A 25640-nucleotide genomic window follows, 5' to 3' on the forward strand; every position below is an offset into this window, starting at 1 on the left:
ACAAATCGATGTTAGAATAGGAAAAAGAACTAACTGATTTCAGACTATATAATAAACGTGTTTCTTCAAATTGACTAAAATAATTATACCAAAGCCTTTTTGAAGTCAAATCAAATCATTTTAATCGTCCAGCAAATGCAGCAGCAATTAAAGTGAAATTAGATAATCGATATTAAGAACGAAACATAGTATTCAAGGAAACTGTATTTTATTCATTAAATATTTATAATAAAAAACGCAGGTATGTAATCACACCTTAACAATTATGAATGGCACATGGGTTCTCGTCAAGCAAATCAGATAGAGATACAAATTTTTCGACGCTTAATTCCTCTTTAACGATTTGGTACGATTTACAATGATTAACATATCCTATTGCAGTATACACTGCTTTAGACACAATAAAAGGGGTGAAGAATAAAAGTATTTATATGCTGGAATATAATAAAAACATGTCTTTGTATTATCATTAATTGGATTATCTTACACTATACTTATTACTATATATATATATAGTTATACTTATCGCAAATCCTTTGCGCAAGCTTTTCCATCTGATGTTATCAATTCTCTCAAAAGATTCATCAATCTCGTTAAAGATATCTCGTTTAGTCGAGTTTTAGCGTACTCCAGCGCCGAGTAATCGCGTCAGCGATTAATTTTCTCCTGTATTAGCAGTGTATAGTGTTTATATGTGTGTGTGTGTGTGTGTGTGTGTGTGTGTAGTGCGAGGCTCGACCCTTGCTCGGTACCGGAAGTCGTCACTCCGCTAATAACATCGCGTGTTAACGCATTCCTCGAGACAATAACTGCCAGAAATCTCTAGCGAAGATTGCACGCGTAACGATGACGTTTATACGTCTGCATGGCTGCGTGATATATCCGCCACGTGCAGGTGTGACAAGTCGAGTTTCAGAGTTTCTTTGCACGAGTTCGCTATCTCTCAGTCAATTTGAGTCTCATCCGGCGTAAGCGGATCGACCGGGTTGCTAGCCTTTTAACGCTGGATTGTCCCGGCTCTTTTCGCCTCTCCCCGTAACAAACATTATCTCCGCCATAATGCCTCCTGTAAACATAACGACTACCCCCCCCCCTCCCCCCTGCTATCCTATTAATTCCTCATCGCTTCTTATCGGCCAGCTTCAACGACTCTTCGCCTCTCAACCTTCCTAAATTCTCGCGATGAATCTCCAATACACCCAGTTTGTAAACAAACGTTCAACTACCACTGGGAGACTGTGTATGTTTTTATCACAGCTTTCTCGGTATTGCAACGCTCATTGTTGCAAACGACGGTGGATTCTTGATTCGAGGCTTTTTTTTTCGAACCTTTGACCTTTGTTGTCCTGGTAATCGTAAGAAACTTTTCAATAGAATATCCTCGGTGTATCGAGTTGGTAAATACTGCGTAGAGATTCGACTACTACTTGGAAATTTGTGCATTTCATTTTCGATACATTCCTCTCCGCTATTTATGCAAACGACAGTGTGCACTTGATTCGATTCTTCGCATTTTTTATAAATTTTATTTGAATCCAAATAAAACAAATACCACGCGGAATTAGTAAATACTAGATAAACATTCGATGAATACTTTAAAATTATTAAATTTAATGTTCGATTCAACCATATCTCATTTCAACACTATATATATAAGTCAACGTTAAAAACGACGAGTTAACAGACCATTACTCTCCATGGAATTATACGATGATACTTTTGTGGCGATCTGCGGAATAATGCAGTTATCGCGCTTCTCTCAGTAATTTCCGGCGCAAACTAATCGCTCTTCTGATATAATCTCGCGGTGCAGAGACTCGATCTCTCTGCCGGGCCGTTCCATATTTTCCACTCTTACACGTGGACGATCGGTTCGCGTGCCAAGTGTCGAGGATTAAGCGCATTAATGTTTTCGCGATGATAGCGCTGCAGTTATAAATTTCCTTTGTTAATGAATTGTTTTAATAAACACTAGGCACTGTATGAGTTATTAGATTTTCATCGGTCTCGCATCGATAAACTCGGAGCTTTGTGCTTTTCGTCTGATTTTCATCATTTATTCGCTTTAAGAGTAAACTTTTCGCTCTCGGCTTGCGTACACAGTCCTATATATATATATATATATATTATATCAATCACCGTGAATTGCGCAATATATCGCCTGTCGCGTATTTAGCTCGATGAAGCTAATGCCTCGTTGGATATGACAAGATCCACTTTGCTAGTCGTTAGTTTACTCGTGCTGAATAAATTGCAGGCTCTGACTCACGGATTCCCCGTGTCTTCCTATATATATATATATATATATATATATACACACCTATTTTTCTCCCTTTGCTCACTTTTGTTTTGCTTCAACGGTTACCGGGCAGGGCGCGCTGTTGCGAGAACGTCGGATGAAACTTTATTTAGCCATTTAGAGTCGCGGGCCAACTTGAGTTTGACGGATAAGCCGCTTTTTTAGCACGACACGCCACTCCTGCTGCTCTTTCTTCCGGCTTAGCACGCGCCACTCGTTCGACGTTTGCCGCGGTTCATTTCCCAAGACCTCCCATCGGCGTGCACGCATATTTACACACGCGCCGAGTCAAACAAGAACCTCCATAAAACTTCCTCTCCTCCCAATTAGCAGTCGATGCGTCCTTCCTGCTTCCGTCCACTCCCCTCCACTCTCCCAATACGTTATGCCGAGGCTATAATTTCTCGATTATGGCTTTACGATTGAACGTGTAAAATTCTAATATAATCGACAGTCTTTTCTTGCGATACGAAGGCTGTTTGGAGGGGGAGATTGACATTTTCTGCAACGACACGCGAATGGTCTAATTTGTGTCTTGTTTAGGAAAGAGGTGGAACGGTCTAATTGCAACTAATCGATGAAGCAATCGAAGCTACAACTGTAATATTCGAACTATACATATGAGTATGTATGCACGTGTATAAACGTACGTTTGTTAACAGCATGTATCATCGAAGCTTCCTAATTCGACCGATATAGTTAGCCTCTAACAACTCGTAGTCCAAATATGAGCTCTGTAGATATCAACACTGTATATCGTACGAGGAATAAAGTAGATTTTGATACCACACAACGAAATAATAATAATAATGGAGAAGTTAACGCTACTGTGCCTTTGCTCGAGCGGGACACCGAGCGTGAGAGAGAGAGAGAGAGAGAGAGAGAGAGATTCGGGCCTTCCTATAGGCTGCCCCCCCACCCTTTTGGGCCCGAAAGTCTCCACCCCCGTTTTCGGGAAGGGACCGGCAGTGCAAGGGCCTGGAAAAGTGTTTCTGCTATTTCAGTTGCAAGGGTAGCTTCCAGTCGCGTGGAGTCCACCGAGGTCGCAGTGCCAGCGTTCCTGCGTTTCTTGCAGAGACGGTGGCCCGAAATCTCTCTCCATTTCCACTCTCCCCTCTCCCTCACTCCAATCCTCCAGTGTTTTATCTTTCCACTCGTCGTACCGCGAGAGCCACGAGAATTCAATCGTCGACGTCGGAGACACGTGTTGTGGGGAATTAAGCGAGTTTCCGCAGTTTGCCGCTTCTCCCGGAGTTCCATTACTGGATTTATAAAGCAATTGTGTGTATATATATATATATATATATATATATAGTCGGTGAATGTACACGGTGATATTAGGCGTTTTTGATTCTTCGGTGAGTTTATATATATATATATATATATATAAGTTTTATTTTGTTTCCTCGGTGCGCATCCGAGGAGAATGAAGAGTTTTTTTTGTTGAGAAAAATGTGAGTTAGGGGGGGAGGGGAGTTATAGTGGTAAGGCGTCGTGGACGGGAAGTAGAAAAACGATTAGAAAAGTGCGAAGAGAGAGAGAGAGAGAGATACGTGGGCGGATTAATGGAACGGTGTGGTTGCAGAGTTTTTCTTGGGCCAGGAAATTTTCCGCTCGACAATGGCCGGTGACTTTTACGTGGAGTCGCATTGTAGCCGAGTTGCTCGGCCCCCAAAAGAGAATGCTAATTTCGTCATTGTGCCCGGGCACGTCCGCGAGGAGCGTTACACCCTATGTATCACGTTCCTCCCCAGCCTCACAATGCCCCGAGATGCCATTTCTGCGGTCCACTTTCCACTTATTGGTCCACTACTAAAATATGCGAAGGCGCATACTCTCTCCTTTCACATTGTCACGTCGGCACTCCTCTTCCAATCGACCTTCTCTCTCTCTCTCTCTCTCTCTCTCTCTCTCTCTCTCTCTCTCTTGCCAAACACGACAACAATTTTCCTAGGAATCTGTATGCCGAGGAAAATTGTTCGACCTTTCAACGACTTTTCGTTGTAACGGTCAACTAATTCTTTTATATAACTAATAATTTATTATGCAGAAAACTATTCGTTGCATCGATGAATTTTGTCAAGTTACGCACGAAAAATTGTTGGTTATGTAAAATATTTGTCTCGGTGTATCGAAATTCATTTCACTCTCCGTTTCGTTCGAAAGAAATTATTTAACTGTATATACAGTGCTTTAAGACGATATAGGAATTTTGCTTGGTTTTCTAGACTGAAATAATAGCAAGATTATTATTTAAACTGTTTGTCATCCGGGAAGTTATAGAAAGATTCCAAGTGTAAATACATATAGAGACGTACCGAGACGATACAATCGATGAAATTTGTAATAATAAGTTGCACGATGAGTAAGTTTCCAGCGATTCGGGTCGCGTTAAGCCCCTTTAAAGTTGATTTAATAGAACGATCTTCTACTTAAGGGAGCTTTACTTTTAAATCGCGCTTTAGAAAGCACAAGTGTATAAAGCCGGTTTCGCCGGAACTCGCCAGGTCTAAATAGATTAAGATCAACCCCTTCTCGCATACCGTTATATTAGAGCTTATTCTCTCTGTCATCGGAGGTATACATATATATATAACAATGTTTGAAATTTTCAGGTGGAGAACGAGCGATACTCCCTCTCGTGGTTGGATATAGTAGTTGAACGAGAGGAAGAGGGGGAGGAGGAGGGACAAGAAGAAGAAGAGGAAGAAGAAGAGGAGGAGGAGGGAAGTTTGAAAAAAAAATAGGGAGGAGTTGGATAGGTGGTGGCGAGAGTGGTCCTGCGGTGGGTGGTGCGGGTGGCGTACCGCGTTGAAGGGGTGGGGGAGACGACGGGAAGAGTATTAGTGAAAATAACAGTACGCGAAATCGCGAAAAGGACGCAGCGGTGGCGGGGGGTAACCTGGCTTACCTCGCGAATTACATGGCGAGCTACCTGAAGACGGCGGGTGCCGCTGTCGCCCCGACCACAAACCCCCAGTACCACTCGCATGGACATCTCGGTATGGGGATGGCTCACCCCCATCCGCACTCTCACACCCACTCACTGCCAACGGCGCCGCATTCTGGCCTACCATCGCCCTTCGCCCTGGCCACCCATGGAAACCCCCATCACCACGCTCTCGATCACGGACTCTCGCCTTTTCCTCAAGGTCAGTCTTTTCCTCTTTTCTTCCAACTTTCTTTCATCAATTTTTTGCTCTAGTTTAAAATTTTACACATACGTAGCTAAAGTAATGCATCGCGCGATCCGTCCAAATACGAAGCGGCAACTTGCTACTATATACATATATGTATTCTGGTGTTGATTATTATTATTATTAGTCGATGGCTCTTACCCTCGAAATCCACAGGTAAAGCAAACGCGCGCTCAAACTTAACGATCTCTTTGTCCAGAGCAAGTTCAACCGACTTCCAAAGGTGGCGGTAGCTAATCGCTTTTCAATAAGACGGATTTACTGCGAATTTCCAACTCCCGACCAAAAATCTCGTCTCCTTCTTAGAAATTGCAATACTATACTGAAAACTCTATCCGCTATTTATACAAATATTACAGAAATATGTCAATTTATGAATACATACCTCGATCGTATATTCATAATTATTTATATGTTAGAGGAAGAAAAAAAACGCGGGATTATTTATTTAGTTTAACAACTTTTTAAAAATTGCATTCGTTCTCCACAGATTTTTGCAAATTGGAGAACGTTTGTGGAATAATTTTGTAAATTAGGTGAGAAGGAGAGAGAGAAAGAGAGAGAGAAACGGCTAAGCTGTCTTTAACTTGTAGCTTTTATCGATTGTCTCTGAGATCGATAAATCGACTGAAGCCGCAAAAAGTGTCGAGTTGCTTGGAAGCCCCGAGTAACTCTCTCTCCTTCTGTATCTCTAGCGCGTAAGGGTGGTTAGAGGGGTGGGGGGGGGGGGGGGGGTCTTTTTGTCTAGTCGACTACGGTCGATTATTTTGACGAAATTTTAATAACACGAGAGCTTTTTCGAGTGGCCTCTGTCACACCCATTGGTCGTTACCAATAATTGCCAGTTGGTCGCGAAAGAGAGAGAGAGAGAGAGAGAGAGAGGGAGAGTTTAGCACGGACCAATAATTACGTTTCGCGTGGCAAAACCGCACGAATGAACAACTGGCTCGAGCCAGGTTCGCGCGCGCGCCTGTTCAAACGGATTATTCAGTCCCGAATCAATTGCACTTTCCAGCAAGGTCTACGATCTACGCGAAACTCCATTTCATCCAGAGCTTTTACAATTATAAATAATTTCCTTTTAGCTCCGTTTTCAAACTCCATATAACACAACGCTCGTAATGTACGTAGAAACAAACAGTATGTATATATATATATCTATATATAGGACGTATCGCAAAGCAATATTCCAATTGAGAAGTATTATTATTCATGCACAAATTCGCTTGCCCGGCCGCAAGCTGATTATTTCAACAACGCGATAAATTTTTAACAAATATATTGCACTCTACACTTTTATTTATCACGCTATAATAATTTCGCCTCGTTTAATCGCTTCTATATTAGTTTTTAGCTAGAAAGGAAAAATAGCTTTTATCGAATCGCATGGGTTTTTGCTTTTAAATAAAGCTTTCCACAGTGTTCGTCATTTTTTTTTTCGACAAAATTGGTTAAAATGTTAGGTTTGGTGTGTAGGTAAGGTAAAATAGAGCGGTATAGGAAGGAAGCGTACGCTGCGGGATTGGTTTCTCTTTGCGGCTGGCTCGATTTTGCGAAAAGCGTCGATATCTTTGTCGTAGACGATGATGGTGGAGAGAGGAGAGACACTCACACATGTATAAACTGGCGCACAAACACGACGTGGAGTAGCGGGTGGAACACTGGTTGGCCTTGCTCCCCACTCTCTGTACACGTATATATGTATATATAACTATCTCTCTCTCATCGACAGAGAGAGAGAGAGAGAGAGAGAGAGAGAGAATTGCGGGGGGCAGCCCGTTCGCGAAGAAGAGTGGAGAGAACCATGAGAGTAAGCCGCTTATCAGGGTGGCAGCAGGCAGTATAGGTCCAACCGACGCAGATAGGTTGGTTTCCATGGAAACACGGATGTGTCCGTTAGGTCCCTACGTCCAGCCGCCCGTTCGTTCTAGGCATATCCGTTCCACGAAAATTTCTGCTTACCAAAAACTAGAACCGCGGGACAATTAACCGCTGAAAATCAAAATTAAACATATAGCTTTGCGAACGAGAGGAGTCTTTAATATATATATATATATATACACTTGAAATTCTAAACATAAATATATATATGGACGATCTTTTATCGCTTCTACGAAAACACACAACTCCCACCCCCCCCCCCCCCTATTTATATTCTTTTCTGCCATGGGATATATTCCCTGAATATTTTCAACTTTCGCCGAGGCAATTTCTGCTGCTGGAACCAACCGAGCTGCTTTCTAAGCTTTTTTTCACTGGATCCAGTTTCCTACTGGATAAAGAATAAAGGATTCTCCGTCTGCTTTGTCTCCACGGATTAAACGAAAATTCGACGCTCCTCGTCTTTATCGACGTTTCTTCGACTCGTGAAAAACATTGGATTATGATCTACGAATTAGTTTCTTCGTTGATACTGTCAACTGTTCTTTTTTTATTCTATGATATACCTGTAGGAAACGTTGATACGCTGGTCGAAGGAAGAATTGGCTTTTGTAGCGTTTCTCGTTATATTCAGTCAAGGTTGGATCTGTTTATAGTTGAAGCGCGGAGGAGCGAAGGCTGTTGTGCCGTGCGTACACTTTCGTGGCTTCCCTCGGAGTTTAGATAAGGCTCCCGTTTAGCGCTTCGAGCCATCGCCAGAGCTTATTCTCTTCTACTGCTTGACGAAAAATTCTACAAATCCGCCGTTGGTCATTGATATTCATGGGGTTTGCCACGTGCCACAAGAGGAGAATTTCGTGTCGTGCATCGATGCCATTCGCTTCTTTCGTCACAACCCGTCGGCCGTCGCTGTTTGTTGACAGTCAACGAGAAGCATGTACGCGCTATACTCTTTCATAACAGGGTTGTAACGTTTGCCAAAGTCTTTCAGTTATTAGAATCATTTTCTTATTGACACATATCAGGATTAAACGGTGATTCATTAATAGAGAAATGATTTTCATTTTATTGAGTAAGAATTAATGTAATTAGAAGATATAGCGTTATGCTCTCTTATAATAAAATTGTAATTTTTGCAAAAATCTTTCAGTTGTTATATAAAACAGTCTCCTATTGATACTGTATAGGGTGTTCCACGAACGATGGCCATGTCAATACCATTGGGTAGGGTGCGAAATTTTAAGTTAAAAAGTTCTAAAATCTGTTTGGCTAGCACCATTGGTTAAAAAGTTAATTGCAATTAAATATTCTCGATTGTAATAGGCGTTCTTAAAGAGGAAGATTGTTTTGGTTGCATTATAAGGCCAAAAATGCTAAGATTCTGTGAATTAGAATAATAAGAAAAACACAAGGCCAAACATCCACTTGAGCCTATTAAAAAACGAGCGACCGAGTTTGGAGTATGAGCGATGTAAAAACAATCAAAACATAAACACACCACTTCAATAGGCTCAAGTGGATGTTTGGCTTTGCATTTTTCTTAGTATTTTAAATTCACAGAATCTTAGCATTTTTGGCCTTATAATGCGACCAAAACATTCTTCCTCTTTAAGAAAGGCTACTGTAATCGATAATCTTTAATTCCAAATGACTTTTTAACTAAGGGTGCTAGCAAAAAAGTTTTTAAGACTTTTTTACTTGGATTTTTGTCCCCTACCCGATGGTATTGGCATGGTCATCGTTCATAGGACACGCTGATGTATATATATATATCAGAGTTAAGAGTTGAGCCGTTAATAGAGCAGTGATTCCGATTTTATTGGATAAGCGTTAATGTAGCTGAGATACGGTAAGAGAGCACGATGAGGAGAGCGACGGAAGTCTGGTGGGTGATGATAGCGTCAAGAAGCCGATAAGGGGACACGGCGAGTTGCAGAGGGATGGAATGGGATAGGATGGCATTGAATTTCAGTGTTTATTTTATTATGCAATGACTGTAGGGTCGCACCCCGTACGTAGTATGTACGTGTGTGCGGTGGGCGCGAGAAAACTCGGGGGCGGTGATGCAAGGTCTCCCCTCTTAACGCACGTGTACCGACGTGGGAATTGTCTCACATGCCACCCTCCTCTCCCTCACTCTTTACCCAACGCCTATTTGTTGTCCCAGGGAAATTGCTCGTCCACTTAACTCGAACCTTTCGCCCCTGGCGCTCTATATACACTCGCCACGAAAACCTCACTTTTCATTCTTCGCATATTCAACGTCCAAACATTTTTCTTCCTCCCCCCCCCCCCCCCCCCTATTCCACCTCAATAATACAAACATCCAATTTTCATCGAATCGACCAGATTCCGCTATCACTGTATTGACATTTCCAAAGTTCCACGTGCAAAATTTAATTCTACAGTCGTATACATATGTATTTATATGTATATGTGTGTGCGCTGGCCCTTTGAATGGTTCGTTTTACCAGTGGTAAGACAAACAAATTTGTGTGCCCAGGGCTATAATGCCTGATTCGTGTAGCCGTATCCCCTTCCCGTTGACTCCCACCACACGTCGAATCGCTCGAATTCCAATCACTCAATTAGACGGTTAGAGGGTGGCACGTGGCTCAGCACGTGCGCTTCTCCACTCGCTAGCCCATTGCTAGCCTCCGAGTGGCCAAGTGGCCGCAAAATGACACTCTTCTTCTCTCGTGTGGCACAACTATATATATATATACCTAAGTCCAACACAGAATCAACGCGTTGTCCCGCATTCCATCGTAAACAATTGCAGAATCGCGTAATAGCAGCTTCTTTTCCCAGGCAAATAACAAAATTGTTAAAATTTTTTATTCTGCGAACGACAGAAATAACGAGTTGCGCGCGCGTGTGTGTGTGTGTGTGTGTATAGAGGAATAGTAAAAACTAGGAGACAAAATATAATCGTCGCAGGGCGGGTGAAATGAGATAGCGAGAATCGACGCATATATAGAGGGGTGGAAAGTACAAATCCAAACCTAATTGTAGGATAAACACTCGAGATTGAGTGAAATGTCACGTATAGCGACATTGACACTCGCCATCAAAGTATATATTTCTTATATTCCCACTATTATTCGAGCCTTCGACGACTCGTGTATCTTTTTTCTATATATAATCGATTCTTTCAAGGAGCTTTAAAAAATTGCAATAGTTATCGAAAAACTGTCTGGATGACTGCGAAGCACTGGACGATGAATTTGGCGTGAAAAAAAGGCGCAAATGCGTATAACGGTCGCGAATTTGCAGGAAGGCCAGGAAGAATAAGGGAGGCGTCGCGCTTCGGGTTGGTAATACGAAACTTATCCGATTATTCGCTTGTCCCGCGAGTGTATTGGTATTTTGTTACTTACTTATACTTATGGCAAAGAGTCCGTTGGATTAGCTCGCAAGGACTGACGCATCCTTTTCGTTCCCTGCATATTCCACCTGACACGTTTCTCGTCCTCCCGTACTTTCGAATAACTTAATTAAAACCCAGTTAAGACTCGCTCCTGGAAAAAATACACAGGACTCTATTGATTTTTAATTTTACTCCATGGAATTTAAGGGAAAAGTATATATTGACGAACCGAGAACTTCGATATGTGATTCGATATTGTGCAGCGAGATTGAAATTGTTGTTTACAGAACATTATATATATATATATATATATATATATATGTATGTCGCGAAAAGAGAGGTTCGTTTGTATTAGAAACTCCTTTCTCCTGGGTTTGGACACTGTGGCTTCATTCGCTTTATCTTTATTTACAATAAAGTTAAACTTAACAACTGGATTGTGAAAGAATCAATGAGTCGTCGCTGTCCAAAGTCTCCCTGACTAGCTCCTTGGTTGCTCTGGACTTGTCGGGACACGTTCGCGTTCCAATTGCCAAACGAAAAGAACAAAAAAAGGGGTAAATAATCATTCGCGCGCCGTCTTCACTCCTCTATTTCCGACATATATATATATATATATATATATATATATAGGAGAGGCTTAAGGGAAATGGAAGTTGTGGGAAATGCATTTGTCGCGCGCGGAGGTGTCGCCGCTTCTTTGGTATTCATAGAATACGAGATGCGCCTGTGACAAAAGTGCGAATGGGGCGAAAAGCGAAGTGGAAGTGAGAGTGAGAGGGGGAGAGTCTGGTATCGCTATACGTTGTAGACAAAGCCAAGGCTCGAGAGAGAGAGAGAGAGAGAGAGAGAGAGAGAGAGAGAGATAAGGAAGAGAGGAGGATAGACAGGCGGCGCGCGAAGAGAATCGAAAATTAATTAAAAGCCGAAACGCGAATAGATTGCTAGACTGCAGGCTGAAAGAGAGCGTGCTGGAGGATTGGATTATTCAGAGGACCGTGGGATAACAGCACGTGCCGATCTTGCTGACAAGGGCGTCTCTTCTAAAAGGCCATCAACTATGAAAACATTTGGCCGACTTTGCACGTTTGCGTTTTGACCGTCGCCAACTTATTAGCCACTGCAAGATTTTACGCTCCATCCCTCGTACACTTTATGCCACGTAGTTTCTATTCCGACGTGCGTATAAATTTGAAACCCTGCAAGCAAAGTCGAGTGACAGTGGAGAGAAAGAAAATGTAAACAACACACACGCAGCGTTGGTCGAGGCTGCGGAATAGCAGTGTTGCGTGCCTGAGCGAGTATAAGGTAACGGAGTGGCTAATCCGTGAAAACTGATAATATCGGACCGATCGACGGGAATCGAAGGCTATGGGCAAAACTTGAACCGATTCTCAAAAGCAACAAAATGTATCTGCGTAGAAAAACACGAGAGAGAGAGAGAGAGAGAGAGAGAGAGAGGGATGCACGCGAAACTTTGACGAAGCAGCCAGAGTGTTTATATTGCAAAAATGACCTTCCGTTTTCCTCGGTAGGACAAATTTATCAAACCGCGAGGAATACGAGTTGAGAAACGTGTGGCTGGGAAGTTGGAGGATCGAGAAAAAGAAGATTCCAATTAATTACGTCTGGTTTCGCGGCTTTATCGCTGATGCATTTCGCGTATATTTCGCGCTTGATGTATTTGTTTTCTCTCATTTATTTACATTTTTTTACGTGCCTCGCTCTGGCATTTCGCAAGAAATTGCCGCACGGTCCGATCGATCATTGCCTCGATCGGATCTTGGCAAATTTGCCCAATATTATTAATATCACTCTCGCATCAGCGTCACCGGTGTGTAATGTTTACATCAGTCGCGCGTGTCATTTCTATCGCATTAAACTCGTGTTAGACTCGCGACTGCTATTAATCATTCAATTACGCCTGCTTTTTCATCGTCCTTACGCACTCGAGTGGCCACGCCATATTTTCTCCCAGTCGTTACATATATATATATATATATATATATAGTAAAAAAACTTGGACAAAAATTAGTCGAGTGTATACTACACATAGGACGTATACGCTCATAGAGAATATAGGATGAACGAGATTGAACGGTTTCTGGCAAGCGGCGAGGCAGCCGAGCAGCCCTAATGGTTCGGCAAACACCCGCTGGGTCCTGGAGTATGATTCGATTTATTATGGCGAGGCTGGAATCTCGGCAGGGTTGGTACAAGGGTTGATCTGGCTCATTGACGCGCAACGAGATCAGACGCTACCCTAATAGCAAATTCGTTTTCTGTTTATTGGATTCCTCCGGAATCGTGCGCCGCCACTCCGCACACCCATCGCCAGGTCAATGGACCGCTAAAAGCAAATTTCACGCTAATTTCTCTCCGGCTCTTTTTATACCTTGTTTACAATTTCTCAGATGCAAGAACGCGCGCGCGCAGCGCTCGTTCTCTCCAATCGTCAACCTCTCTGCTCTTTCAGACATTTTTATTGTTACTCCATGTCACTGTAAACAAGTACGTGGTATCGGAAGAAATAGAAATAGAAATAAAATGCTCGTAATCCTCCTTTCAAAGTTTAACGAGAGTCATCCGACTGGACGTGAAAATACCGGAAGCCGATATCACACTCTCATCTTGGTCTCTGGTGCTTCTGTTTTGTTATTCTGTATCGATGCGCAGAATTGCGAGAGAGAGAGAGAGAGAGAGTATAAGAGCGGGAGGGGGGAGGGGATGAATAAAGATCGTAGATTGGTTGATCGCGGGCGTGTCGCAAGCAAGTCGAGACGCGACGGCGGCCACGGACCACGGTAGCCAATTGCAGTGGAATTCTAACATTGTGCGGTCTGGTAATCTCGAGGAAGGATCTCTGTTCTGGCGTGGCGTGACACAGCGTGCTCTCTATATATGTATACATATACATATAGCTACTGCCTACATCGGCTAGTGGCCCACTCGACCAGTTCGTTAGCTGATCGCTCACAGTCATCGTCATCGTCATCGTCACCGTCGTCGCTCGTATACATATATCTCCTCTTCCCTCTTACGCCGAACACGGACTCTCTCGACTACAATAATAAGAGCAGCAAGAAGAGGAACGACCGCTGCGCGAGCGATAGGCCTATTCTCTCTCCGCGTCCAGCACTCGAGAGCCACTCCTCAAGCTCCCTCGCTATAAACAACTCTTGCCTCGATATTTTCATCCGCGCAACAACACACTCCATATTCCGGCCTTCTCTCGTCGCAGAGGCGCGCACCAATAACCTCGTTTATCTTCGATAAATGTCTCCCCACCGCGTCTTATACGAGCTCGCGCGTATAGGCGCGCGGAGCAACGATAAAAACACCTCGGTCGCGACGGACAAAATTTCTGATTTACGAACTAAAAAAGAAGGTGCTTCTCGCTCTAACGCTCGAGGATTAATTCGCTGGAAATTAGCTGTCCAGCGTAACGTCACAATCAGCGCACAAATTACGATTTTACAGCTGTTTTATGGGACGTAGGGTGCACTCTATAAAATCTGATGTACCAATTAAGTGCGTCTCTGCGGAATCACCTTTTAATCCTCGACTCTCCGTCTCTCTCCTACCGCTTACCAATTATTATACATATATATATATATATATATATATATATACGCGCAAATGCGTAATACATAGACGGGAAAATTTATGTCGAATTTCTTGCACGCACGGACAGTGGAAAATTGTTGACGGTCGTATAACTATAGGTACATATATATATAATAATATATCGCGGAGAGAGTTTAACGTATACGTAGAAGAAAGCAGGAAGGAAGGAAGAATAAGAGGAGGAGGAGGAGGAGGAGGTTTCAGCTCCATCCGGAGATATACTGTACTAAAAGAGGCGATAGGAGAGAATGGGCCTCTTTGGGGGCCCGTCGCGTTAACATTCCGCGAGTGAAAGAGTATCGGGCAGGATTCTTGGTGGCTTCGCGGAGAATTTAAAGCCATACAGCGAGGCGAGTCGAGTCGGCTTTATAGTTTATCGTTCGCGAGCTGCCACCACCGTTGCCGCTACTGCCGTTTCCTTCCAGCTGCCAGGAGAACGACGAGCGAATGCTTCTCGTGTATTCCGGGGTGTCCCAGCTCGCTACGACCCCCCCTCATAAGCGGATTACGTGGGTCCCGAAATGAGTGGAGCGAGCTTCGATGCGTACGACTCTCGGGGCCCCGTAGCGCGGGTGCTCTCCCTTCTCCCTCTAACCCCCCCCCCCCCCCACTCTCACACCATTATTACCGTGCGAGACAAGCCAAGGGCTTCTCGAAAATTACGCCATAGCGCGACGTCTTCTCCGGTAGGAAAGAAACTCTACTCCCTACTATATATATATACACCATAAATTAGCGAGAAATCTACCTCGCTGGTCCTTCCCTCATCCGCGCGCAGTCTGCCAAACTGTCACGTCAAAAAAAAAGTCTCCCGCTAGAGAGTAAATTCCTCCACTCGCTCCTCCCACTTTTATCGGTCGACTTCGATCGAGTCCTCCGTTTCCAGCATACTGTCCCCTCGTCACGATTCGCGCAGATATCGTTTTACCCGATTTGCATCGATTATGCGTTGGCCGTTAAGGGGAAAAACGTCATTGGAGAAATATGCTTTTTGTTTCAGTAGTAAATCAGCGGAAACAACGCCGAGAGCGAACGACCTTCAGCCGTGCCCAGCTCGACATGCTGGAGGCTCTCTTCTCCAAGACGAGGTACCCGGATATCTTTATGCGCGAGGAGGTCGCTTGCAAGATCAGTCTTCCGGAGTCAAGGGTCCAGGTGAGTCTCTCCGCAACTCGCTTGCGTCTCTTCCATCTTTATACGTATAGTTTACGGCGACGATGCGACGGCGCGTCATGCGTTCGCAAAGCGAATGACGGAAGAGGACGTTCAGGGGCGACGCGGCTATGCACGCTCAGGGGCGGAAATTTGGGGCGCCTCGTGGGAGAAAAGGGAACGTGCCGGGGCAAGCGTCGGCGAGATTTCCGATATTTACACAAGAAGAGAGGCGATAGCTCGCCTCGCGCCTTCCTTAGTCCGTGGCTTGTGTACTCTTCTCGCTCTCGCGGTTCTCCCCCCTCCCCCTCCTTATATAACTACACCACGCACACTCTCCCCTCGTCCCATGGAAACACGCGACTACGAGCTCGTTGACGCTTTTATTGCGGTCCTTCCAACATCTTTACTCCCCCATTCTTATATAAGGGCTCCCCTTGACCTCCCCCTAGATGGAACTCGCCGCAGCCCTTAAGAGAATCCTCGCTCTCTTGGTGAACCAACGCGTACGGTGCTTTATTTTTCGTGACTAGAATTCCTATATATATATTTGTAACACGGAAGAACCCTCTAATGATACTTTGATATATCACCCCCCTCCTCGTTAAAACCTACAAGTATACGCACTTTGGCCTCGAATGTAGAAAATTGCCCGAGGAAAATATTTCGCGGTTCCCGGAAGAATAAAAGAGAGATAGAGGGAATGCAGAATCGAACATTGGGACGTAGACGGAAAAGGAGAAAGGTGCGGAGGAGCGTGGGGCGTGGGGAGCAATCGTTGACTGAAAATATGGGACAAAAGCGAGGAAATTCTGTCCAGCGGAGTTTTCATGCGAAGTTAAGCCGTGGTGAATGGAGGCGCGACTAGAAAAGGGTGCACACGTGTATTCTCCACACACGTACATGTGTCGCGTTTTATATAAGAGTGTGTGCGTATGTAAGTATAGGTATACTATATATATATATATATATACGTTTGGTACAATACGCGCATTGAAACTGCCCGTGGAAGAACATTGGTGCGCGCGTTTGGTTTACGAGAGAGTGTGTACGCGTACTGATCCGGCAGGATGGAGAGGGAGAAGGGGGGTGGTACGTGTGTAGGTAGCACACGTTGTGTACCGAGCGCGCGGCACAGTTGATTTGTTCGTGGATTATAGCCCCAGTACGATTTCTCCCTCTCCCTCTCCCTCTCGATTCTCTTTCTACCTTTTCTTTCTCTCCTCTCCTCTCCTCTCCCATGAACCACCCTGTACCATCACCACCACCCAACCTATCGTCCCATCCCCGAGAAGATCGCAGCTGCGATCTCTCCGCTGAAAATCTTTCCTACCGCGTCGTCGCGCTTCTATATATATTGCGTCTGCTACACGCGTACAAGATCCACCCGACCAATGAAAATTCTCCCGCTACAAACTCTAATGGAGCGCCCTGTACCCCGTCGCGAGAAATTTTCTTCGGGACGCGAAACAACGTGTCAAACTAGCCTGAGTTCGCTCGGTTGGAAATGCGGATTTTTCGGATTTAATTTCGTCGAATTCGGCGTATGTACAGGGCGTGCCGGTTGAAATATTCTATTGAGTATATAAATACAAAACTTAAGAGGCGTAACTCTTTAAATATCGAAGATATCAAAATTTTGCATAGGACCTTTCCGAAAAGTCTTGATATTTGCAGTCGGAAAGGTGTTATAAAAAATTTTGATATCTCTAATACTTACGGAGATTCGTCTCATCTTCTCTCTTTCTTCCGAGGCGTTTTAACAGTCGCGACCTGTACATCTGTTCAAGGAGAAAATTCTGAAATTAAGACGTTCGTCGAATACACGCGGATTCTCGTAACGACGGCCGATTCTCCGTGGTACCGGGGTCGAAGAAAACACTCGGAGCGTGTATATTTGTCCCGAAGGATAGATTTTTCAAGTGGGGAGGATTATTCGTAGATTTTGCATCGAACGCTGAAAGATGAAAAATAGCTGAAGACGCGTTTGAGGATTATCGAGGCTGACGTGAAATATCGCCGGAGCGATGATGTCAGCCGCCATTTTGCAGGAGTGGCGGGTGTGGGACTGTGCGATCACGCGCGCGCGCTCACATCTATACGTGTGTGCGTCCCTTGGACGGATCGTATTAATAGCGCAAATAAGAAAATATATTTGTCATAACAGAGTGTCAACGCAGCTGCGCTTCCGAACCCTCGAGTGTGTTCCATGCAAACCAGATGGCTCCGATGCAATTCGCACCTCAAAACTCTGCTGTGCAAACAACGTTTCCCCACCCTTTGCCCTCTTCTCTTTCATCCTAGACCAAACTAGTGACCTAACGCCAGACAAATATTTCCAGCCTACAGAAAAACACCATTATCCCCCGTGGTTAATCCCTCACGCCCCGATCCTACCACAGCAGCCTATATATCTATATAGCGTATCACCACGGATCGCCCGAAACTCTGTGACCTTCGACCTCGGCAATTGCACAGTTTCCTCCAAGACCCGCGAGAATTCAATCTTTGAACAACGATAATTGATCTAATGCGAATGGAATTTGGATTACGCTGAACGTGTGCGAATATAATATATATATATATATATATATGTATATAACTGCGTATCGTGGAAAACTCTACGACCTTTAATCTGGGAATTGCAGAATTTTCTGGAAGACTCGCTGGTATCCTCCTCCAAAATTCGCTCTTTAAATAACGATAATTAATCCGAAATGGATGGAATGTAGATTGCGGTGAGCATGCGCGAACAATGCTTGGCTTAGGCGAGATTCCTTTCTGCGTGCCAAATCAATGCAATAATTTAGCTTTAAACTCGGCGATAAATCAGCGCGCGTTGGGATGAGAGAGAGAGAGAGAGTGAGAGAGAGGGAGAATGGCAAGCCAGTAGCAGCTCAGCAGCGGCAAAAACGCTTGATCGGTACTACCAAAGTCATAAACTTGGTCCGAATAGAGAAAGCCGAGAATTATCCGTCGTCGCACGGTAGCCCGAAACTTCTTCTTCTACGTTATGAAAAATAGTTAATCCCTTTTTTCTCGCCGGACAAAATTTATTCGACGACGCCGCCGAAGACAAAACTCGACTTTTCGCTCGGTGCTAACGGGACGGGGGGTCCAGTTGGAGGAGGAAATGGGATATGGAAAAAAAAATAAAATAAGAAACAATGATACGAAAAAAGAAAATATGAGCGAGTCTACAATGGAATGGGAGAGGGGGACGGTAGGTTTATCGAGGAACAATGGACGAGCGAGAGTCGCATGGAACGAGTTCTCGAGGAATCATCTGGCTCTAGGCCGACAATAACGCGCGCAGCGTGCGTGTCTCTCGGCTCGGGCCAATCGTTTTCAAGGGTGCCGCCCCCCTCCCCTCCTCTCCTCGCCGCCACCCTCGGCAAGAGAACCCCCTTGGAATTTTCTGCGACCGCCCCAGTGGTTCGCTATATCGTGCGCAACAACTGTTACAATGACGGCGATAATAACAACAATAATGACGGGTCCCGAGGTTTTAAAGGAGCAGGCATAGATTCATAGGATCGCACCCCTAGCCACATTGTGTGTCCGGATTACGATTAAGGGGGGTAGCGCGCGAGCTTTTGCGGCCTGCGCCATGCGAGGGTCGCCTCTAGCCTCTCCTGCACCGTCGTCGCCGTTCTGCCGGCGTTGCTCTCTCCTGTCTCATCCCCAAGCTCCTTTTTCTCCGACTCTCCACTACCACTGCTATATACGTGTGCCTAGTGGCCGGGGATGCTTTTTGCTCGACCCTTTATTACTATACGAAAAGAGAGGTAAATGGGGAGGGGGGTTGCTGGCTCTACCACACACTCCAAAACTAACGAGACGATTCGCAATCGGCGTACGTGCACTCTGACCTCGACTCCTCTTTTCACTCGACATTTTTTATACCGTCAAAAATAATCGACGGGAAATACAAACCTGACGAGATACAGCGCGACTCGCGCTTAATGGTAATCCCGTGTATGTCCGTTAGCGAAAAAAATATCGCAGTATCGGTAGAAAAAATAATTAAAAGTCGTGCCAATATAACGAGGCTGAGCTCTGGATGTTACAGGGGATGGGGGGGGGGGGAGTTAAAACAGTCGCAACAGTGGGTTAAAAAGCGAGTCTCGTCGGCGAGGGATTTGGCGAAAAAGCGAATGGGCTTTTAGCGAGTGTACGGTTTAGGACGCGCATGCGCGCGGCAGGTCGATGGGGAACCTAGAAAACGTCCCGAGGGATGGCCAAGCATGCGAGAGGAGCCGCTTCTTTCAGCTATATCCCCCCCCCCCCCCTCTTCCCTTTTCACTTCGATGCTCGTTATTGTTGCGATTTAATGAAATGTTACGCTCGTCCGCCCGCGATTACTTTCCCATTGCGCCGATTAACTCCCCGAACAGACTTCCAGAACAACTATTTCTACCACCCTTATATATGTATGGAGACGCTCCGACGATGGCACGCTCTTCCTTTATTTCTTCAGCCCCCGTCCTCAACCACGCTTATAGTAAAATCTGTGTAATTGCAAAGCGAACGAATTAACATCGCAAAAACGATCTGATTTCAGGTATGGTTCAAGAACCGTCGTGCCAAGTGCAGACAACAGATGCAGCAACAACAGCAGCAACAGCAACAACCCCAGCAAACCTCCCCTCCGAAGGCATCGCCAAGGTCAAATCAGAGCCAGAGCAACGGCAGCAGCGGGACCAACAGCGCCAAGTTGAACTCCCTCAGTTCCTCGTCGGCCGGCAGCCGAAGAGCTTCCCCAATCTCACCGCCTCGCGCGAAAGAGGAACCAGGACCCAACTCGCCACTGCTCTCCGCTGGCTCGACCTATCCCAGACTCGGAGTGACGCCTTCTGGAACCAACGGCGTGAACAACGCTCTGCCAACCCCCTCACCCCCCTCGACGCCAGGATCCAGTCAGTTGCCGTCTTCGACCTATCCACCCCCCATCAATCAGATCCATCACAGCGAGTACGGATTCTGGAGCTCGGCCTCACCTGGATCGGTCAACGCCAGCCAATGCTACGCCAGTCAGAGCTACAACGCCTACCACCAGAACCCATACCCCAGTGGCGACTACTATCAAACCCAGATCTCTCACATGCACCCGAGTACCCAGAGCAACTACCATCATTCCCAGTACCATCACAATATGGCCCTCCAGGGTACCATGCAGCACCTCACCGTGCACCATGTTAATCCGGGAGCGTCCAACGACATGGCTGGTTCGCCAGTCGATTCGAACGACCCCTACATCCTACCGGAGCAGAAGTACCCGCCGACGTTGGTATAGCGCTCAGGCAGGTCCTCGGGTATCCAGCAACGCCAGGACTCGACAACCTCCATCAGCAACAATTCCTCCACTTCATCCGTCACACCGACCACCGACGCTACCAACAGTACCAATACCATCACCACCGTCGCCAATCTTGCTACCACAACCTCTTCCTCCTCCACCCCCGCTACGACCGTCAACAACAACAACTTCCACTGGCGTCTTCATCACATCAACCCTTCCAATAATCACTTCAACCACGACGACTAAGATCTCTCGTCCCTAAGAGGAATCCCTGCGTTCCTCAACCATACAATCTTCGCTTATCAAACTCTTCGTTCTTCGCGCATTATTCTTGTCTTTCCGGCGACCCTGCTAAAACACACTCGACACACACACACGCGCGCACACACAACACTGATGTGGAAATTATAAGCTTTGTGGATCTATAATCGTATAGCATATCAACTTGAGAAATTATGCTGAAATATTTCAAAGGATGGCTGCGTCGTTCGACTATTTCGGAAGGCTCCTTATTTCGGCAGCCGCCATTTTGGTAGGAAGAATATTATATGCGATGCTGACATTATTTCACTGTACCCGCGTCAACCGCTGGCGACGAATTGCAATATTTCATCCGGCGACGCTGCTGAAGATTCTCGGATGCTGAAGAGATATCCTTGAGGAATGGGATTCGATGATAAGAGAGAGAGGGGAAGCGTAAGTGTGATGTATGTGTGTATGCGTGTACGTTTGTATGTATGTCTGTGCGTGTAACAGAGAGAGAGAGAGAGAGAGAGAGAGACGGAGAGAAAGAGAGGGAAACGCAACGACGATGGAAGCCTGGAAAGAGTGTGCTTCTTGACAGATTGTGCCGCGGATTTCTTCTACTACGCGCCAATCCAAATGATAATTGGATATATCGTTACGTGTGCAATGAATCATCTATAGGAATCTTTCGTCAGTATTCTCTCCTAAAATATAGGAGAATCCCTTGATGATAATATAAGCTTAAACGGGATAATGTAGAGAGTTTATAGCGCGCAAATACTAGCTTCCAACAGTTTTCTCCGCTATCGAAACATATGTGCGAACCGATATTTTGCAGCGAAGGAGTTTAGCAAGAAAACCGATCTTATCTGTGACGAGTGAGATCGTTAATGGATCAGTGGTAATGAAGGTTTTTGCGGTTTCCACCCCCCCCCCCCCCACATTGTGTGACCGCAAATACCGTTCATTCCCACTATCCTTGCTGCTCGCAATTATGCTTTGCCTTTATTTAAGAATTTTTTTTATCTCATCATCTTATATCTTTTAAATTTGTTGATAAAAATAGAGAGAGCGAAGTATCTTTTTTTATTTTATTCAAACGAATCTTCTTGCTAAAGCTAAGACATACGCTTAGGTATAAAAAGGTACGAGTTATTTTCTTTCCTATATTCTATATAGTGTAAAGAAATCTGTACAAAAGAGTCAGTGAAAATTTAGTCTACTTTGTAAGTAATTAGTGGGAATAAATTAATTTGCCACTTTGATAGGAAAACGATCGGTATTTGCTCTCTTCATTTTCCACCCTCCATATGATCTTTTATATTATAAGATGAGAGGTGCCGATCGTATTGTTTTTCAACAATAGAAGTAGATCTACTGTGGATTATTATCAGTCGGATAATCAAGAAACACTCTAGTGTCTTCATCGCAAAGAATTTAGAGCATGACACTACTCTTTTACGCAACTGTGCGACCAAATTCATATTTAATTTTATTTCCGATACATATATATTTTCAGATCAGTTTAATTAATTAAAAAACTAATAAAACCTTCGTTATATACAATTTGATCCAAGCTTTATTCAAACGAAACCCCAAACCTTAAAATCGATTCACGCAATGCTCCAGAAATATTGTTTTATATTCATCATCGTTGTTTTAATCAAGCTAAAAATTTTTGGTTTCAATTTTCAGAATATCCTCCTCTCACTCTAACGCATTTGCAACAGTATACGCGATTCTTGCTATTTTTCTTACTCATTGCTTATGCTATATAAATTTATACAATAGCGACCTGTACCTCGTTATACAAATTTCACAATTTGCTTTCAATTAATCCATTCCTCCTGCATCAGTGAATTCTATTTAAACAATTATCAAATTAAACAAAAAACCCCATTTCCAATAGAATATTGCGCAGAAACATTCTTCAAACCAATTACCCTTTGAACTTTGCATCTGAAATCTGTTTCTATATTTTTTTTGGTCCCTCGTATACTTTTGTTATTTCGTTCAGAGTCTCTTTGCGCGTGTTGCAACTCTATCCTTACCTACGTGATTTCCCATGCAGTAACAAAATATTTCCCAACATCGTCAAAATGACATTTCTCCCCATAATTAGGTATTTCCTCTCAAGAAACATCGAGAGAAATGTTCACATAGTGCAGCAAGTTCTCCATTTAAAACATGCTTAGCTTTGACAAAGATATTCGTACAGCAGCGAGAGCTACTGGAATTGAATAAATCATTGAATTATGCTAAGAAACGCAAATAGACTCTCGGTGTAATCGATCAATCAGTCGTGACTTATCATCTTTTAATAATGAATTTCTTTAAATATAAATTTGATTAATCATTCGAAGGAGAAGTAATTCATTGAATTAAACTCGAGTTACTTTATTCACGATTAATAGCATCGACAAAAAGTTCCGAAGTAACGTTTAAGGTGTAGGTCGAACAAGAAACATTTATAAATAACGAAGTTAAAAGTTATTGAGAAACGTATGTCCTCTGTTTACAAGCGATTAATCGTGCGACACGAAGTACCAGCGATATGAGAGGCAAGGAGAAAGTTTGGTGGAGGCGCGAGTTTAGGCAAACTGTAATCGCTGAAATTATCGTTAGACGAGATACGGGCGTGTAACGTTTTGTACTTCGGCCTGGAAAGAAGCTGCGTAACTTGCTTTTCAAGGACAATTCGTCTTGCCACTGATCAAACGTTACGGAAACCTTGATGCCACTGTTGCTCCATTCCTCGATGCAGAGTAATTCTTCTCTTCAAGAATTATCATATCGGTCCGTTTTATCGAAATACAGCAATGAATTTTCTTTGTAACAATAGTAATTCACATATATGTATATATAGTTCACTCTTATCAACAATTTCCGATGAAAAATATTTTCTCTCTACATTATCAATTTTTACGTGTTTCAAATTCAACTACGATTCTGTATAAATTCTGCAGTACTTTTACCCCAACTGCATATTTCCAAAAATACCGCAAGCTTTCCTAATGAGTTTTTGGATTCTGTTATCGGCATCTCGAGTGTTTCGCAATTTATCGCAAGTGTTTTGTCAGTTGTAAGTAAAAAAAGTGAGAAAAGAAAAGGGTAACCTTGTAAAAAAGATTGAATCGCATCAATGGCAAATGCAAGTCCTTTATGTACAGGGTGTATCAGTGAGGGGTGTAAAGAAATTTAAGGGGTTATTAGAGGAGTAATTTTGAACGATTTTTGTTAACAAGCATCGGGTCGCTAAATCATTAATTTTTTGTTTACTAAAATTTCAAAACTCGTGGTTACTTGTCCAGCGAATCCTTCTCAGCATTATACACACATAGACACTTCCTCCTGCCGAGCCAGCAACTATTAAGTTTCCTGTGCATATACAGTGTGTATTAGAGCTTCGTTAAACCTTTAAGGCAGAATCTTCTAATTTTTATGTAAAATTTTTAATAGTCCAGCGAGAGCCAAGGTTCCTTAACAAAATTTGCTGAAAATTGACTTCCTTGCAATTCTTTAATTTTCTACACGTGTCACTGATAACGCTTGTATATTATAGTCGCGCCTGCAGTGTGTAGCGTGTATGCATATATTTATGTGATTTGTCGATTAATGCAGAAAATGGATGAGTGTGAGTGTGATGAAAAAATTAACGGCGAACATTATAAGTGTACAAAAGTGAGATTAAGAGAAAGAGAGAGAGAGAGAGAGAGAGAGAGAGAATGAGAGGGAGGGGGGTTAGAGACGCGCAGTGTAAAAGATATTAACACACTTTAACGTGTAATGTAATTGTGTAATGCTGCATTCGTTGTCATTATTATTATTACTATTATTATTATCATTGCGGTTACGGTCAAGATTGGCACAGCTAGCGTTATCAAAAGCGACCAGTAGCCAGGCAGCAGTGGAAAGTATGTTGAAGAGGAAAGTGAAAAGAGTCTAAGCCGAGGCGAAAGAAAAAAAGAAAGAGAGTTTATAATGTTTTTCTCGTTTTCTGGTACCTTAATCCGAGACTCCGCACACCTTGGCGAAAAGATTCTCGAGGGAATTTCTTGCATCGCGCGTCGCATCTCGCAAGCCCCCCATATTCTCGTTTAATTAACGAGCGACGAGAGACGAAGTCACTGAAACATTGTCGTACCGAGCAAAATCACTCTTTTTCCACCTATTCTTCCTTTTTTCCTCCTTCCCTTCTTCGCTATTCGTTCCTCGCTTCCTCTTCCTCCCGATTCGCCCCTCCCCGACCACCCCCTTCGCAAGAGTGTGCGAGAGATGCATATACTTTAGTCGTGAGTGTATATTTCGTATATACAATCTTATTGTATATTTCCGTGAAGTAGACGAATGTAACTATAACGAGAATGAGTTAATATTAGTAATATTATAAGGATAGTCGAGGATAAATACTTATTAAGATCCAGCTGAATATTTGTGCGCACATAGATATTAAGCTAATTTGTAATATTATCATTCAACGCGAATGTAAATAACAGTTATCTTGTATCATACATGATTGTTCTATCATGTCAGCAGAGAATCTTCCTACGTCAGAATAAACAAAAT

The 25640-nt window shown here is 43.8% G+C and overlaps 1 protein-coding gene across 2 annotated transcripts in view; it reads left to right on the top strand.

Annotated features, from left to right (window-relative positions):
- The window catches only part of LOC136776323 (homeobox protein OTX2-B-like), a 50865-nt gene extending 25227 nt beyond the window's left edge, over nucleotides 1-25638 (top strand). The window contains exons 2-4 of one of the 2 annotated variants that reach the window (XM_066731755.1): nucleotides 4915-5451; nucleotides 15375-15529; nucleotides 20091-25638. In XM_066731755.1, the coding sequence (XP_066587852.1) occupies nucleotides 5223-5451; nucleotides 15375-15529; nucleotides 20091-20822 (1116 nt within the window). In that variant the 5' untranslated portion in view covers nucleotides 4915-5222 and the 3' untranslated portion in view covers nucleotides 20823-25638. The remainder of the gene's footprint in view (nucleotides 1-4914; nucleotides 5452-15374; nucleotides 15530-20090) is intronic. The other variant, XM_066731756.1, reaches the window with a different exon arrangement.
- The last annotated feature ends 2 nt before the right edge of the window (nucleotides 25639-25640 follow it).

The sequence above is a fragment of the Prorops nasuta genome, unplaced genomic scaffold (assembly GCF_024137725.1).
Source record: "Prorops nasuta isolate Cenicafe-Biocafe unplaced genomic scaffold, Cenicafe_Pnas_1.2 PNAS00009, whole genome shotgun sequence".
NCBI lineage: Eukaryota > Metazoa > Arthropoda > Insecta > Hymenoptera > Bethylidae > Prorops > Prorops nasuta.